We start from the raw sequence: 15,012 nt of genomic DNA, 5'->3' as shown, positions 1-15,012 counted from the left end.
ATTCGCCAAAGTACATGATAGTTCTAGAAACGTTGCGTCACAGTAGTCATGTAACTCGATGACGCAACAATATTAACTACTTTAAGGTTATCACAGGACCACTACATGGTAGTAATTTTAGCAGTGTAAATTTGTTGAGCTTGCTGTAATATAATATTGATATTATATGTATATCCACAAACACAAGTACGCACAAACATGAGTATACAATTGTACAACATATACTCTAAGAGAAAGTGTGATTCTAACAAACACAACCTTACTGATGACAAATAAAAGTTCACACTCCTGCTGTAAGTGCATGAATGGAGTGTGAACTTATAAACGGAATGAAAGTCTTAGGAGAGGTGTGTAAAAGGAACTGTTTACAGAATTACTAATATTATGATAGGTTTACGTACTGATGAACATAAATTTGCTTAGAAGACAGTAACTTCAAATTTTATGCATTTACAAATAAACTTATACTTGGTTTCTTTAAAATATTAGGATTTATAACACTAAAATTTGGTCGTCGACCTTCGCGACGGTAATATTTCGTTATTTTAATATGGGTGGGAATTCACATCGTTTTGGTTGTAGCTCCAATGTCAGTATTTCTCATCCACAATACTGCAAAATCACACTTCTAATTACAGTGATATAATACATAAAATACCGACTATGACGGTCTATAAAAAATCCTGTTTTGTTTCTAAACAGACAAACACGAAATTCTTTTTCAAAATAATTTGATAGTTCAAGATTTTAGTAAGCGTTTATTTCGTAATTTTATAAATCCAAAGTTAAGCTCGTTTAAAGTTTTACTTGCTGAATTATTAAGAGTATGAAAAGTTCCATAATCTGTTTTCTTTTTTATTTCGAAGTAACAAAACGTTTACTACAAATTTAACTAACGATGTGTGATGTCTGAAAGTCCTTGAATTTATAGGTGGTTTATCTTTGTTTACAACAGCAAGTGACGTAAGTATCAACTACACTAGACAGGTCACCAGGGCAACTGTGTCACAACGAATAGTGTGCCTAGATAAATTCTGACAAAAAATAGCTTTTCTTGGAACTATATCCAAGTTCAAGCTCTGTCAAAATTTCTTAGAATACCATATCACCCACGATAGGATATCATCAAATTTATAGTTTTTTACAGATGTATATTTTTACTTGATTCATAATTCAAACTATACATCTTTAAAAAATTGACGTAAAAACATATTTTCTTTGCACCTGTTAATCATGCTTATTCACAGATTTGTTTCACAAAACATTAAAAACTGACACGTATTCATGGACAACGAGAGTGTAAAAATTAACGTCAAAAGCACCTCCTTTTTTTGTATTTGTTAATCAGACGTATTCACAGACTTGTTTCACACACATCAGAAACTGACACGTACGGAACAACGAGTTAGTGAAATTAGCGTAAAAAGCGCCATTTTCTTTGTACCTGTTAATCAGGTTTATTCAAAGATATGTTTCACACAACATCAGAAATTCGCACATACTAATAGAAAACCAGCATGTTTTCTGAACTCACAAAAAGCACGTGACAGTCAGGTACTACAAACGTGCTTTTGATTATCTCCACTCTGACTTTGATCTCAATAATCAATAATCTTTACCGCGACCATCACAATTATAATACTTACTAAGACTTTGATATCTGACAAAGGAGGAAACCAATAACGTTGTCTTCTCTAATCATAAACCTAAATATAATAAACACGGGGTTTATCGTCATATTTTTAGGTTACAAAAAATAAACACTAATTTTTCACTTTGACATACCTTCTTATGCACACTAAGATCACAGTACTAAGGTTACCAAAGTTTAATCTTCCCTGCATATTACGTTTACCAAAGTTTAATCTCCCCTACATACTAAGGTTACTAAAATTCAGTCTCTCTCCAATTCAGGTTAGTACGCTTTATCTCCATATTAAAATTTCACAAACAAATATACGTATTTACAAAAGAACAATATCTCTTTCCATACTAAAAAGACACTCTGGATTAAAATTGCTTATGAATGGTTTTCAAGTATAATTATTCCAGGTAAGAAATATAAAAAATTGTGAAATAGAGAAAACCGTAAAATTTCTTGGGAAGCGATCTGAGATAAGCCTGCTACTGAACAATACACAGTCACATGCTGTTCCTCGTTTTGCTTATTCATGTTTTCTCCGGAACTGAAACTCCCACGAAACGCTTCCTTGACTTTTAATACATTTCTTTTCTAAATTAGGTTTAGGCTTCTATGAACTCGGAATATTTAGCTCCTTCACGTATACTTCACATACCGAGAAAAGAAAACCTTCAGCAAACTAAAAATTGTGGTTGTTCACTTACTCATACTAAACCTTGATTCAGTTTATTTCTAACTAATTTCTTAGTGCGACGTGTTTTATCTGAAATACGTTTTTGTTAAATTGCAGAATTTCTCTTATTCAAAGAAATTGTCAGTTGCAGACAACTGAATTCTATGAAGAATTTTAAATAACCATTTCTGGCAGGAAATATAGAATATTTCTGACACTCCCCCACCCGTTCCCCAGTGGGTAGCAGAGTTTACTGACATACAATACTAAAATTCGGGGCTCTATTCTCCGCAGTGGATACAGCACAAATAATTCATTTTATGGTTTTACATTGAAATAAATTGACATCAACACCCCTACTATTTTTTTCCAATAATTATTTTTGACTTTTATAAATGCATTTGTGACGTCTTCAGTGGGTCAGCGGAGAGTTTACAGATTATAATGCTAAAATCCGGGCTTCGATTCCTCGCGGTGGACAGAGCGCAGATAGCTTATTGTGTAGCTTTACGCTAAAACAAGAAGTTGTGATTCCACCTTCATCTTTAAACATTAATTTACGATCTTTACTAACATTCAGAAGTTATTATTACTTTGTTTGGTTTTCAAAGATTCTAATCGAATGAAATAGTACATAGTTTAAATAAAATATTCTACAAGATTACAAAACTATATCCAGATTTCAAATAACAGACTTTAGCTGTAACACGTATAAATATCATACAATAAGTTCAAATATTAAGAAATTTGAACAACATATAACTAATTCGAAGGTTAGTTAAAAACCTTTCTAGCGGTTTAAAAAACATTAAATAATTTTAACAAGAAATAATTTGCTTCAGCAATGAGTAGAAATTCAAACAGTTGCTAGAAAGATCCGATGTTGAGTGAAGTTATTCTAATAACAGATAACAAGTTACAGCATTGAGAAAATATTCTGGCAGTAGGTAACAAGATATAACGTTGAGTAAAGCTATTCTAATAATATTGGAAACTACCTATAGCCAGTATATGGATGCAACTAGTAGTGCATCTACTAAATCGATTCTAGGTGAATATAAATGCCAATGCTCAGAGAATTTTTTATTGCAAGCAGTGGAATGGAGAAAAGGTTAAAAGAGACTGGCTTTGTTACTCACCATCGAAGGGGAATGTCTTCTGCATTATATGCAATCTGTTTTCAATATCAGTGGAAACTTCTTAGCTAGCAACAACTGATTAATATGACTGAAACATGCTTCAAGTGATTTTAGTCAGCATGAAACAAGCTTGCTGCATCAAAGTTGCATTACCAAATTTGTTATTTTTAAAACCAACAGTGGACAAATCGATAAGACTTAAACAGAGCAGATGGAGTCAGAGAAAAAATACTGGTGCCAATTTCTAGAGTATATTCTCTCAGTCATAAAGTTTCTGTCATCCAGAGGGCTAGCATTAAGATAAAACAATGAAGTAGTTGGTTCAATGCATAATGACACTTACTCAGGAATATTGAAGCTATTGGCTGAGTATGATACATATCTTGCTAAACACATTCAGAGACATGCAAATAAGGAAAAAGGTCATGTTTTATACTTATCCTGCACTTTTTGTGATGAACCCTTAGAAATATTAAACAAAAAAGTTCTCACCACTATTATCCAGGAAATCAAAGCATTCAAGTATTAGTCAGTGTTATTTGATTCTACTCCAGTTATATCCCACACAGATCAACTGACAATAATCTTTAGATATATTCTAGATGATGGCCCTGTAGAGAGTTTTACCTCATTCTTGTAAGCAATCACACAAGAGTTTTCATTAATTTGCTTGAAAAGAATGATATAAGAATTCAAGATTGGCATGAACAATTTTACAACAATGCATCCAGTATGAGTGGCAAATATATTGGCTTGTAAGCCGTTATCAAAGAAAAGAACTGCCTTGCAGACTATGTTCTCTGCTGTGTTCATTCATTGAGTTTGATTGAACAATGTGCTGTAGACTGGTTTACTGAAGCTTGTTTATTCTTTACCTTTGTGCAGAAGCTTTATGCATTTTTCTCAGCTTCAACCCATCTTTAGAAATGCCCACACGATGTGCTTGGAAAACTAGGTTTCCCGACAATAAAGAGATTATTAGACACAGGATAGAGCACCTATTCAGATGCAATGCAAGCCTTAAAAATGGGGTACAAAGCCATAACTCAAGTCCTCGCTTCCATTACAGACAATGACTCTGAAAAGCCATTAGTGCACTTAGAGTCAAGAAGCCTTATGCTAGAATTGGAACATTAAAAACAGGTATAATGAAGGAATTATGGAGCCTTATCCTGGAGAAGTTTCACAAAACAAGTCGTTTATTACAAAACTCCCAAATAGATGTCACTACAGCTTCTCATCTGCTAAAATCTAAAGACATTCATGCAGGAATTACAAGATTCATTTGCCAAATATGAGGAAAACGGTATACAATACATAAGTGAATCATTTTCATTGAAATCGGGTCACATTTTGTTATGCTTAAAATCTGACAACCACTGGCTATAGATTTCTCTAAATCAATCATGATGTGAGAGTCTTATCCATTGTTCTAGAACCCACGAGGAACACACATAATAATAAAATATGTTCATTGTGGTAAATGAAATAATAATTTGATCTAAGTAATAGTTTGTTTTCTTCTATTTGTAAAAAATCTTTACATGATAGAAAAAAACCGAAACAACTTATACGAAGTTTAAATTTGCATAGCCTGTGTAAATGATAAAGTGTCACTTTCACTAGACAACAGAATAGTGGCATATGAAAATGTCAGTTAAAAATTTGGGTTTCTGTGAATCTTAAAGCCCATGCCTACAGAGGACCTCCACAATTCCACAAAAAGCTGATCAGTATGTATCTTTTGGACTTGGGGAGTTGCACAGAAGAAGAAATACTTCAATTTGTCACCCTCTGCAAGGTAGGGTTTGTTGAAAAACTGTCAGAATCCAAGGAACAAAATATGCTGAGAATGATATGCGACCAATTGCTGAAATCAACTTTCACAAATGTCCTGATAATATTAAGGGTGTACTTGTGCTTCATGTCATTCTTGCCACTAAAAGGGATAAGTAACACACTTTGATTAACAATATGCCAAGACAGACTAAATGCACTGGCACTTCTGTGCATAGAAAATGGCTTGTTAGAATTACTTGACATCAAACAGATCATAAGTGTCTTTGCTACAAAAAAAAGCCAGGAAGACAGTAGTTTAACCAAGTATAGATGACATGATCTGCTACTGTTGTGGGGAATACTATGTGAGTAGCGGTGTGATCTAAGTGTGTGTATGTGTCTGTGCATTTGTTTTTATGTGTGTGCAGGAATGCATGAGTTGTTGAGTTTATGTATATGTGGTTTCTTTCTGTCTATATGATTTGTTGTCCGAATGCAAATTTTGTCTTTTCCTATTCAAAAATCATCTAATATTGATCATTAATTTGTAGACGAGTATTGCAAATCTTTGGTATTATTTTCTCAGTCTCCAAAGGTAAAAAATATCTTGAGATTTAGCTTTTTTTTACCTTAGTCTTTAGTCACAATCATAATAGGCCCAGTAAAAAAATTTACTTCCAGGGCCATCTGACCTTTAATCTGCCTCTGATCTGATGTTACTGTTAGAGGGTTGAATAGATTGCAATATATACAATGAGTTATAAGTTAAGTTATTGTAAAATTCGTTTTCTGTAAAATACTTTTAACATATAGTTGAGTAATGAATAAGTAAATCATATAATTTGTTTGTCATGTACACTAAACGTTTATCAACTTTCTTCTTTTTTAGTGCTCCAAGGATATTGCTGGGTTTGCAGTCATGTTCTTTATTGTTTTCTTTGCATATGCTCAACTAGGCTATTTATTGTTTGGAACCCAAGTCCAGGATTTTAGCAGCTTCATAAAAGCTATGTAAGCAGTTAGAATTATATGTTACACTTTTGCTTCAAAAATGTTTCATTAAAAAAGAAAAATACATTGTAAATTAACATAAAAATGTTTTTGTGATTTTGTAAACTTAAAAATAAGACTTGTAGAGAAAGATGGATAGTACAATTCTTATAATAAAAGCTAAAGAAACAACAACATAATGAAAATTAATTTACAAGTTTTGGTTTAAAAAAAACAACATAATTTCTGTTATTATGTTAGAACATAAATTAGGCTTTGATATTGCTGAACCATCCTAAAATCAACATAAATAAGAAATTCTAATAAATATTGTTTTTTGATTTAAGAATGGATAAAACAAAACATATCTATAAATTTGTACTGATATGACATGTTTGAAATGTTAAAGTGGATCAGATATACCTGAAATATGTATTTTATCCTAAGAAGAAAGAAGAATTTTAAGAAACTATACTTACTGCTCATTTAAATTATTATAGATTTACTTTGCTACGAGTCATCTTGGGTGATTTTAACTTTAATGAAATTGAAGCAGCTAACAGAGTTCTCGGTCCAATCTACTTCCTAAGCTATGTATTTTTTGTTTTCTTTGTCTTAATGGTGAGTAAATTATTAATTTATTAAACATTTATGCTGTGCTTCTAGTTTTCAACTATTTCAGTTAAAGTAAAAGCTTAGAAACAAGTCACGATTCTTGAAATATATTTATTTTTATATTTAGTAAATAAGCCTTTTTCAAAAGATTTGTGAGATGTATATTTGTCTTAAAGATGTTGCATACTTTTCTCTTGTAACGTTTAACTTTATCAATATTACTAACTATATGTTGATAAAATAATATTACTTTTTCCTACAGTGTTTACATTTTTTTTGCATGAGTAAAGAAACTGACTTGATAACATAAAACTCAAGCATTATCACTTTTGCCCATTTTATTTTCTGACAACTTATTGAAGAAACATATTAGAAAAGGAGGATTTTCATCTATTAATAGATTTAGAGTTTTTTACTTTTAGTATTTTTTATAATTGTTTACATAACATCATCAATATTTTGGTAATTCAAGTTGTGGTGTTTAACAATAAATGTAGGAACTGGTGTAAGCTTTGTAATATATATGTAACCATTATCTTGTTTAACCTTTACAGAACATGTTTCTGGCTATCATCAATGACACCTATTCTGAAGTTAAAACAGACATTGCTTGCCAAAAACCTGACATAGAAATTGGGGAATATTTCAAAAGGGTAATATTAAAATTTTCCTAGAAACTTTGTGACTTAATTTATTTTGTTAATATGTTATGAAGCTCCAAGTAATTTGGCTATCTTTATTTATTTACTTATTCACAACCCTATCTCACATTCCAGTTAGATTCGTAACAAAATAAAAATAAAATTCTGAGGAAAAGTTATCAAACATGACTAATTCTATTCTAGAAAATATTTTGAACCAGTTATGTTGCAAGAAGAGTAAGTTCACATTTCAAAATTAACACTTGTCAATTAAAAAACAATTTCAGACCTACAACAACTTGGTTAGCAAGCTGGGGAAACGAGAAAAGATTGTTGGCATTCAGAATGCAATGAAAGACGCCAATGGAGATCAAGTTAAAAAATTTACCTTTGAGGAGATTCGCCAGTCTCTGAAGCGGTATAACTGATATCTTATTACTTTGAAAACATTTAATTCATTAACTTTTATAGATGCTTTTTATTTAAGAGCTTCATTGTTAAACTTCCTAGAAATATTTAGCTAGTTTTTCTTTTAAGTTATTTCCACATTTTAAGATTGTTTAGGAGGGGGGTCATAGATTAGGTAAAGGTCCATGTATGGATGCAGTATGTGAACTCAGTACTGCTTTCACAGTGAAAATTCAGTAGATCTAATATATTTTAATCACATGTTATACAGATTTAATATAACACTTATATAATTCATTCATACAGATACCTCTCCATATTCACAAGCCCTCTGGTGCCTATATAGTAAGCTTAAGGGCTTATAAGACCAATGTTGAAGAAATAAAACATTTTGTGACTCAGTTACGTGAAAAGTTGAAAATGCAAAACACCTATGTTAAAGCACCATTTTAGTCATGCAGTTGTATTACATATATGTTATAGGTTAAAATACTATAGAATTAGTTATAACATAGTTTGAGCATTTGTGTTATATCACCGTTATATGCATTCATTTGTTATTCCTGTTTTGTATATCTGCAGACAAAACTTCTCTGATGTGGAAATTGAGATGATTTTTTCAAAGTATGATCAGGATGGTAATCGTGAATTGGATGCAACTGAGATGAAACAAATGTTGGTGGACTTAGAGGATCAGAAAAGACTTCTAGAAAAGGAAATTGAGAATGAGAAACAGGAAGCAGTGGCTGAGAACTCTGGAGGAACACGTCCTTCTAGTGCTGCAGTAGGAGGTGGAGGAGGGGTTTCACTGGATGAGTATAATGTGTATGGTCGTAGTTGACTTTTTATCTCAAACACTATACAAATTCTAGAAATTGAATTATTCCAGTATTAAAATAATACATATACCTTTGTAATGTAAGCCATTACTTCAACTTTAAAAATTGTATTTAGTAATGCAGGTTTTGTGACTTAATTTCAATTATAAACAAAAGCAGCACAGTCTGCTTGTTTTAAAATAATATATTAAAAACAAATCAAACATATATATAAATGTTTGTTACACTGTTGGTTACCATAGTTATATCCAGAGCTTTAAGTAATTGTTTCTTTTTTTTTTTTCTAAAATCCACACTGGCTGGTTGAGTTACTTTAAAACACCATTGACAAGACAAGTTATTATTCTCCACTTTATTATTACAATACTGTCTGTGATAATTTCCTTTCAAAAATCACCACTATACACTCTTGATCACTAAACTCACAATCATGCAATCTAGAACTAGAACTAAATAATGATTTTTTGACATGTATTTATATCCTGACAGAAGTCTAGAATGTTCCATGCAATACTAGATATTCTAATGCAATAGTACTCAATTAAACCAGTGAGAAACTCAGAAAGTTGTAGTAACATGATGCAATAATCTCACTATTGTAAACAATCACTAATTCATAACAATTTAATTATACAACATAAAATTTATAAACAGTTATGTAAACAAATTTACCATAAAATGTCACTTCTGAAAATAACTAAATATGATACTCGAGCTATATATAAACTATGTAACTCGTAAAGCTTACATTAAACTTAAACTGAAACAGTGTGTGTATCTAACAAGCAACTTCTTACTAATACTGTAATTATCTGAAGTTAATGTATTTCAAGTATCCAGGTATAGATCAAAATATATAATATAAAATGCTGATTTCAGTCTAATTAATTCATAAAGTTTTAAAAATGTATAATGCAAACACACAAGTATGAATTCTAAAAAACATAGTGATTATGACACTGAAAATTAACAAACAGCAAGAACCAATTGTGAACTTTCTGTATATGTATATGAATAATCATTCATTTTAAATTTGTTACATTTCTTTAGTTCAATGTAATTAATTCAAAATTGAAACTACATAAAATTATACTTCATCTTTATAACTTACTATAGTTTGTCAAGACGAGTAGATCGAATGGAACACTCCATTGGAAGTATTGTTTCCAAGATTGACGCTGTTTTGGTAAAGATGAATGCAATGGAAAGATCTAAAGCAAAACGGCGAGAGAATGTCAACAGGATCTTAGACACCATATCAGAGGTAAATAGATGGGCTGAAATCTATTCACTGAAATTTTTAATTACTGACTTGTTTATATATCATTCACAACCAGTGGGGTCCATATATTGATTAATTTATAGTTTTTACTTGTCATAACACTCAGTGTAAAGAACTAACCAGAAAAAAAAAAAGAGTGAAATCACTTGTTTTCTGTGTATATGTAGGCAACCACAGTGGTAAGTTATGTTATTTTTGTTTAAACTTTTTATGCGAGTCTTATGTAATTATGGACTTAATAACCAACAGTCATGGGCCCACAAGCAATTTGGTGAATAAATAGTTAGAAAACTGTTATTAAAATCTGATGTACTTAAAAAATCATATGGACACCATTTGGATTTTTAGTCAATAAATATGTGACCACTCGATAAAACTTGACTGAAAAAATAAGTATAGAATTATTTACTTTATATTACATTAAATTGTACTTTAAGATAAAAAAAGTTAGCAAAACTTAAATTGCAAACAGAAAAGTAAGTGGCACTTATAACCATGAATTGCTCAGTTTATTTAATAATGATACTCTCAATAAACCATCTTGTTCAATAACAGAAACTTATAATGTAAAATTCTACATGAACTCTTCATGTTTGATCCTGTGTTTTTAAATCAAACATAAAATATGAACAAAATATTATGTATATTAATAAAATTGTATATTTATTATGCTCAACTATTTAGAGTGAAGGTCTAGATGAAAGAGCCAAGCGGCAGCAAATGGAGAAACTTGTGCGAGAAGAACTTCAGCGTTGGGACTCTGAAGCATCTGTGAACTCACCCCAACACTCTGTAAGATTTTGCACAAACATTTTATCATCCATACACAAAAATAAAACAAATTGAATTTAGTGAGTCATTGACTTTTTGCTTGAGAAGATGTAAATGGAAACAGAAACTAAGTTCAGACAGTTTTATAGGTGTTCATCAAAATATTCATAACATATTAACTCAAATATTTTATTTATAAGTGCATTTGAAATTAAAACTATAGTAGAAACATTGTTTTTCTTCACTGTCTGATGAACATAAGAGCAATTTTAAATTTGATGATGAGGAACCCACTTTTTGAAAATTAAAGTTTGGCAACAGCTTGAATGGATAGTGAAGAACATTTTATCATAAATGTTGTACATTTATGATAAAGTTTTCTTCATTACCCATTCAAGCCATCTCCAAACTTTTATAAGTTCAATTTTATTAAAGATACTTTTTATTTGAAGAAGCATGAAATACTTCAGTTCCTATTGTGATATACATATGTGTGTGTGTGTCTATATATTTAAATAATTGTATGTAGCCCCTTTTTAGTAATGTTTGTGAATTCAGTTTTTTAAAGACTTGGCTTTTCTGTATTGCTCTAACCAACTCTCTTTATGTATTTATTAAAAGCTATTTAAGTATTGTATAGATGGACTGATTAAGGTAAATGCTGAATAAAAAGGTTAAATATAGTGTACAATTACAGTTTTTGTTTCTCAGTAACTTCTGTTATTTAAATAAAGTAATTGGTAGAATGTTATACACCGTATGTATCAGTGCAAAAGACATTTTCAATAAGTATTCTAAATATAAATTAAATCATTTCTATTGTGTCATTTTTGTTGTTGTTGCTGAGAACAGTTTTTCAAATCGTTTGCCTTTTTTTTCTGATGATTTTAGGCCAGTGGTGACAGGGATTAACCAATTCATAATGGAATTCAAGGACAATGAAAGGCACTGTTTTTAAAGCATTTAATAGCAAAAAACCACAAAAAACTTACTTGAGATCTTATGTTGAAATAAGTATTCCCTAGGGAGTCTCTTTCACAGCTTAAAATAAGAGACTTGTTACTCTAGATGTTAGAAGAATTGATGTTGATACATTAGACATTATAGTAACCACATCATAAAAGTATATTAGGCATTAGAGCAGCTTTGATTTATAGCACAGTAAATTACCTTTGATATAAAGAAAATAAATTAACTGAAACTTAGACAGGAATCAAGCAGTTATCTATTCCTATCAACAAAATGAACAAATGCTGTTCTTTGTTATGGACGTTTTACATAACTTTGTTTGTCTACTTATCAGTAAAAAATTGCTTAGAAGATTTTAACAAGTACTGTATGGATAAGTAGTAAGCAAAAAATGAAAGCAATATATGATAAGTTGTCTTCATATTAGTCATTGTTATTTCTGACAAATTTGAATACTGATTTCTGTCAACTTTTCTATAGAATCATTATTGAATTCTACAAATCCCAGGGAAAATATTTATTGAAAAAGAAATGTGTATCAAAAATAAATAATGCCTAGACATATTAGTTATCAGTTTTTCTATTCTATGTTCTCTCTTGAAGTGTATCTTCTCCATATATTTTTATTTTCATCTTTTCTTAATAAATAATAACTAAAGAAATTAAGTAACTCTAAAACATCTGTCACTATACATTAAATAACCACTTATAACACTATTAAGTTAGAAAAATGAAATCAAGAGCAACTATTATTTTACATTTATACAATAAGTACAGTGAATTCCTTTGAATACATTTCATTAATCTCTTCAGACTTATATATTCAATAATATTTCATTTCTATGACAGTAAGACTGCTTTTTTTAAATTGTTAATATTAGAAAGATGTTTTTCTGTATTAGAATAAAGGAAAAATAGCAGTTTCAGAAAACAATTGGTTATCAGTAGGGAAGCTCAATCTAGTTCAAGTTCTTATCTATTAATAATAAAAAAGAATAATTCATAAAAGAATAAGGGAAAATAAATTGTATTTTTTAGCAACTGTTAAATTTTGCCTGGATAACAATACTTATAACTAACACTAACTTACATTTTATTGTTCATTATAAAGTTGAAGGTGAAATTTTATGTATAAAGTCTCAGTTGGTTAAACTGAAACTGGGACCTACATGCATAATTAAAAGTGCAGCAAAATTTATTATGTGAAAGGAAGGAAAAAACAACTACAGGTAATTGGATTTTAGTCAAAACTCTTCAGAATTTTGGAGATAATGATCTTTTCACTAAAACAAAGTAATCCCCTGTGATGTTGGAAGACAATTATACATATATATTACTAATATGAGTGTTTACTGCTTTATAGAATAAAACTGGTGATGATTTTACAAAGTGAAAACTTAGCTTTAATGTGTTTTATTGCAGTTCTATATCATGAACATTTTAGACTGTCAAAAAAAGTAGAAAATTACTAATATAATTTGGTACTGAAATAATGTTCAATTTGTAATTGTTTAACTTAGCAGTATTTATTATGAAGTAAAAAGGATTTTAGTATATGAATGTTTCTAAGGATGTCAAGCACAAAATTTAAACTTAAAAATTAAATACACCCAGAACTCTTCATCATTAAATATATAACTTTCATTGATGCACTTTTTTATTAATTAAGATATTCTTTTGGTTCAGGATTATGAATTCTATTAATTTTTTCAACTCTGTTACCAAGTGTTATTGTTTCACATTTTATTCTTATTCCACCATTTAATCATAAATTTTAAATTCAAATGTCTCTTCTCCCTTTCATGGGATGTTTCAGTATAATTGCATAGTCCTCATAATTACTCCAGAGAATAGAAAAAATGCTGGCAAACTATATCAATAAATTAATTATCAAGAAAACATTTTTTACTATTCTGAAAGATGAAAATACACTAATTCTTAAGCATAATTTGTTAAAGAGCATTGAACTATAAATATATCTTGTTACACATGTTGAAAACTTTAGAGAAGAAAATAAATGTACAAAATAATGAGGATATTTAGCTTTAACTTAGTTGTGGTAATATCACACAAAAGTGGAAACAATATATATTATGAAGTCTACTAGATTTTATTTAACATTCCTATGTTAAGTTATGTTTTAATTCTATATATATTGTAAAAACATTATTGAAACCAAAGATTTTTAGTATTTGTGATCTTGAATATTATTTAATGACATCTTCTTCAGTAGACATGCACAGTGCCACAAAACCTCACATTTTAAATTGTGTGATTTGGTTTATAAATGTTAATTATATGTCACTATCACTCAGTTGCTTTGTTACAAGTTTGCTAATTTTTTTCCAGTTTGATTTGATCCCCCTATGACTTAAATTGAATGCTGATAGATAATTATATCAATTTTATTTTGCTGTTAGTCTGTTAGACTGCTTAAAAAAATATCAACTAATGTAGCAAAGGAGACAATAAGTAGAAATTTATTGGAATGCTAAAATATACTGTATAGCAAGTGCTTACTGAAAAAGAAAAAGTTGAATAATCTGTTAGCTTAATGAATATTTAAAAGAATATTTTCCAAACTGAGTAGAATGTTTTCCTCTAAAATATGTGACAAAAGTGTAAGTAAATATTACTTATTTTGCTGACTTTTAAGCTTAGTTTATGTGCAAGTTAAAATTTTTAAAACAATTTCCATAAGTGTATTTTGGGTTGCAAATAACTTAATGCATCAATTAAATAGCTTTGAACATTTGTAATTTAGATCACATAGTGGTTTTTCAATGAAAAAAAAACTTTATAATTTCAACATTGTTTTGTTAGCACAATAATAATTATTATAAAGTTTGTTTGTTACCATTTTATTTTTTGTATTTTGTAAACTGTTTAACTTTTCTATAAACCAATAGATCACAATTTAAAAGTTTTGTTTTATATGATATTTATAACAAAGTCTTTAGAATATGTTTTTAACTTTTAATACATTGGTAGTTTTGTTTTTATATGTGTGTGCAAGAATGACACCTTTTTTTTTCTAAGGTAGCTAGATGATGTAAATTGACTGTGTGAATAAACTTCTAATGCACATGCAGTATTTTTGGAAGTAATGTAGATTGAGTGCTTATTCTTTATTTTTTTCTGTTATTGGTAAAAAAAAGTAAAGTAAATAAAAGACAACAGTGCAGCAAATGAATATATACACCTGGAAAAAAGTTAAGCACCCCCGTGTTTTTTTCAAGTGATTCAGATTCGACGTTCTTGTGA

The 15,012-nt window shown here is 29.6% G+C and overlaps 1 protein-coding gene across 1 annotated transcript in view; it reads left to right on the top strand.

Annotated features, from left to right (window-relative positions):
- Positions 1-14,568, top strand: part of LOC106462178 (polycystin-2-like) — a 54,785-nt gene extending 40,217 nt beyond the window's left edge. The window contains exons 9-16 of the mRNA XM_013922078.2: positions 6,123-6,244; positions 6,724-6,844; positions 7,393-7,491; positions 7,767-7,897; positions 8,470-8,712; positions 9,843-9,990; positions 10,693-10,800; positions 11,671-14,568. Coding sequence (XP_013777532.2) covers positions 6,123-6,244; positions 6,724-6,844; positions 7,393-7,491; positions 7,767-7,897; positions 8,470-8,712; positions 9,843-9,990; positions 10,693-10,800; positions 11,671-11,691 — 993 coding nt within the window. The 3' untranslated portion in view covers positions 11,692-14,568. The remainder of the gene's footprint in view (positions 1-6,122; positions 6,245-6,723; positions 6,845-7,392; positions 7,492-7,766; positions 7,898-8,469; positions 8,713-9,842; positions 9,991-10,692; positions 10,801-11,670) is intronic.
- Positions 14,569-15,012: the final 444 nt, after the last annotated feature.

This window comes from Limulus polyphemus, unplaced genomic scaffold, assembly GCF_000517525.1.
Source record: "Limulus polyphemus unplaced genomic scaffold, Limulus_polyphemus-2.1.2 Scaffold1110, whole genome shotgun sequence".
Lineage (NCBI taxonomy): Eukaryota > Metazoa > Arthropoda > Merostomata > Xiphosura > Limulidae > Limulus > Limulus polyphemus.
Note: the sequence above shows the minus strand (reverse complement) of the source record. Positions and strands in the feature narration are given on the sequence as shown.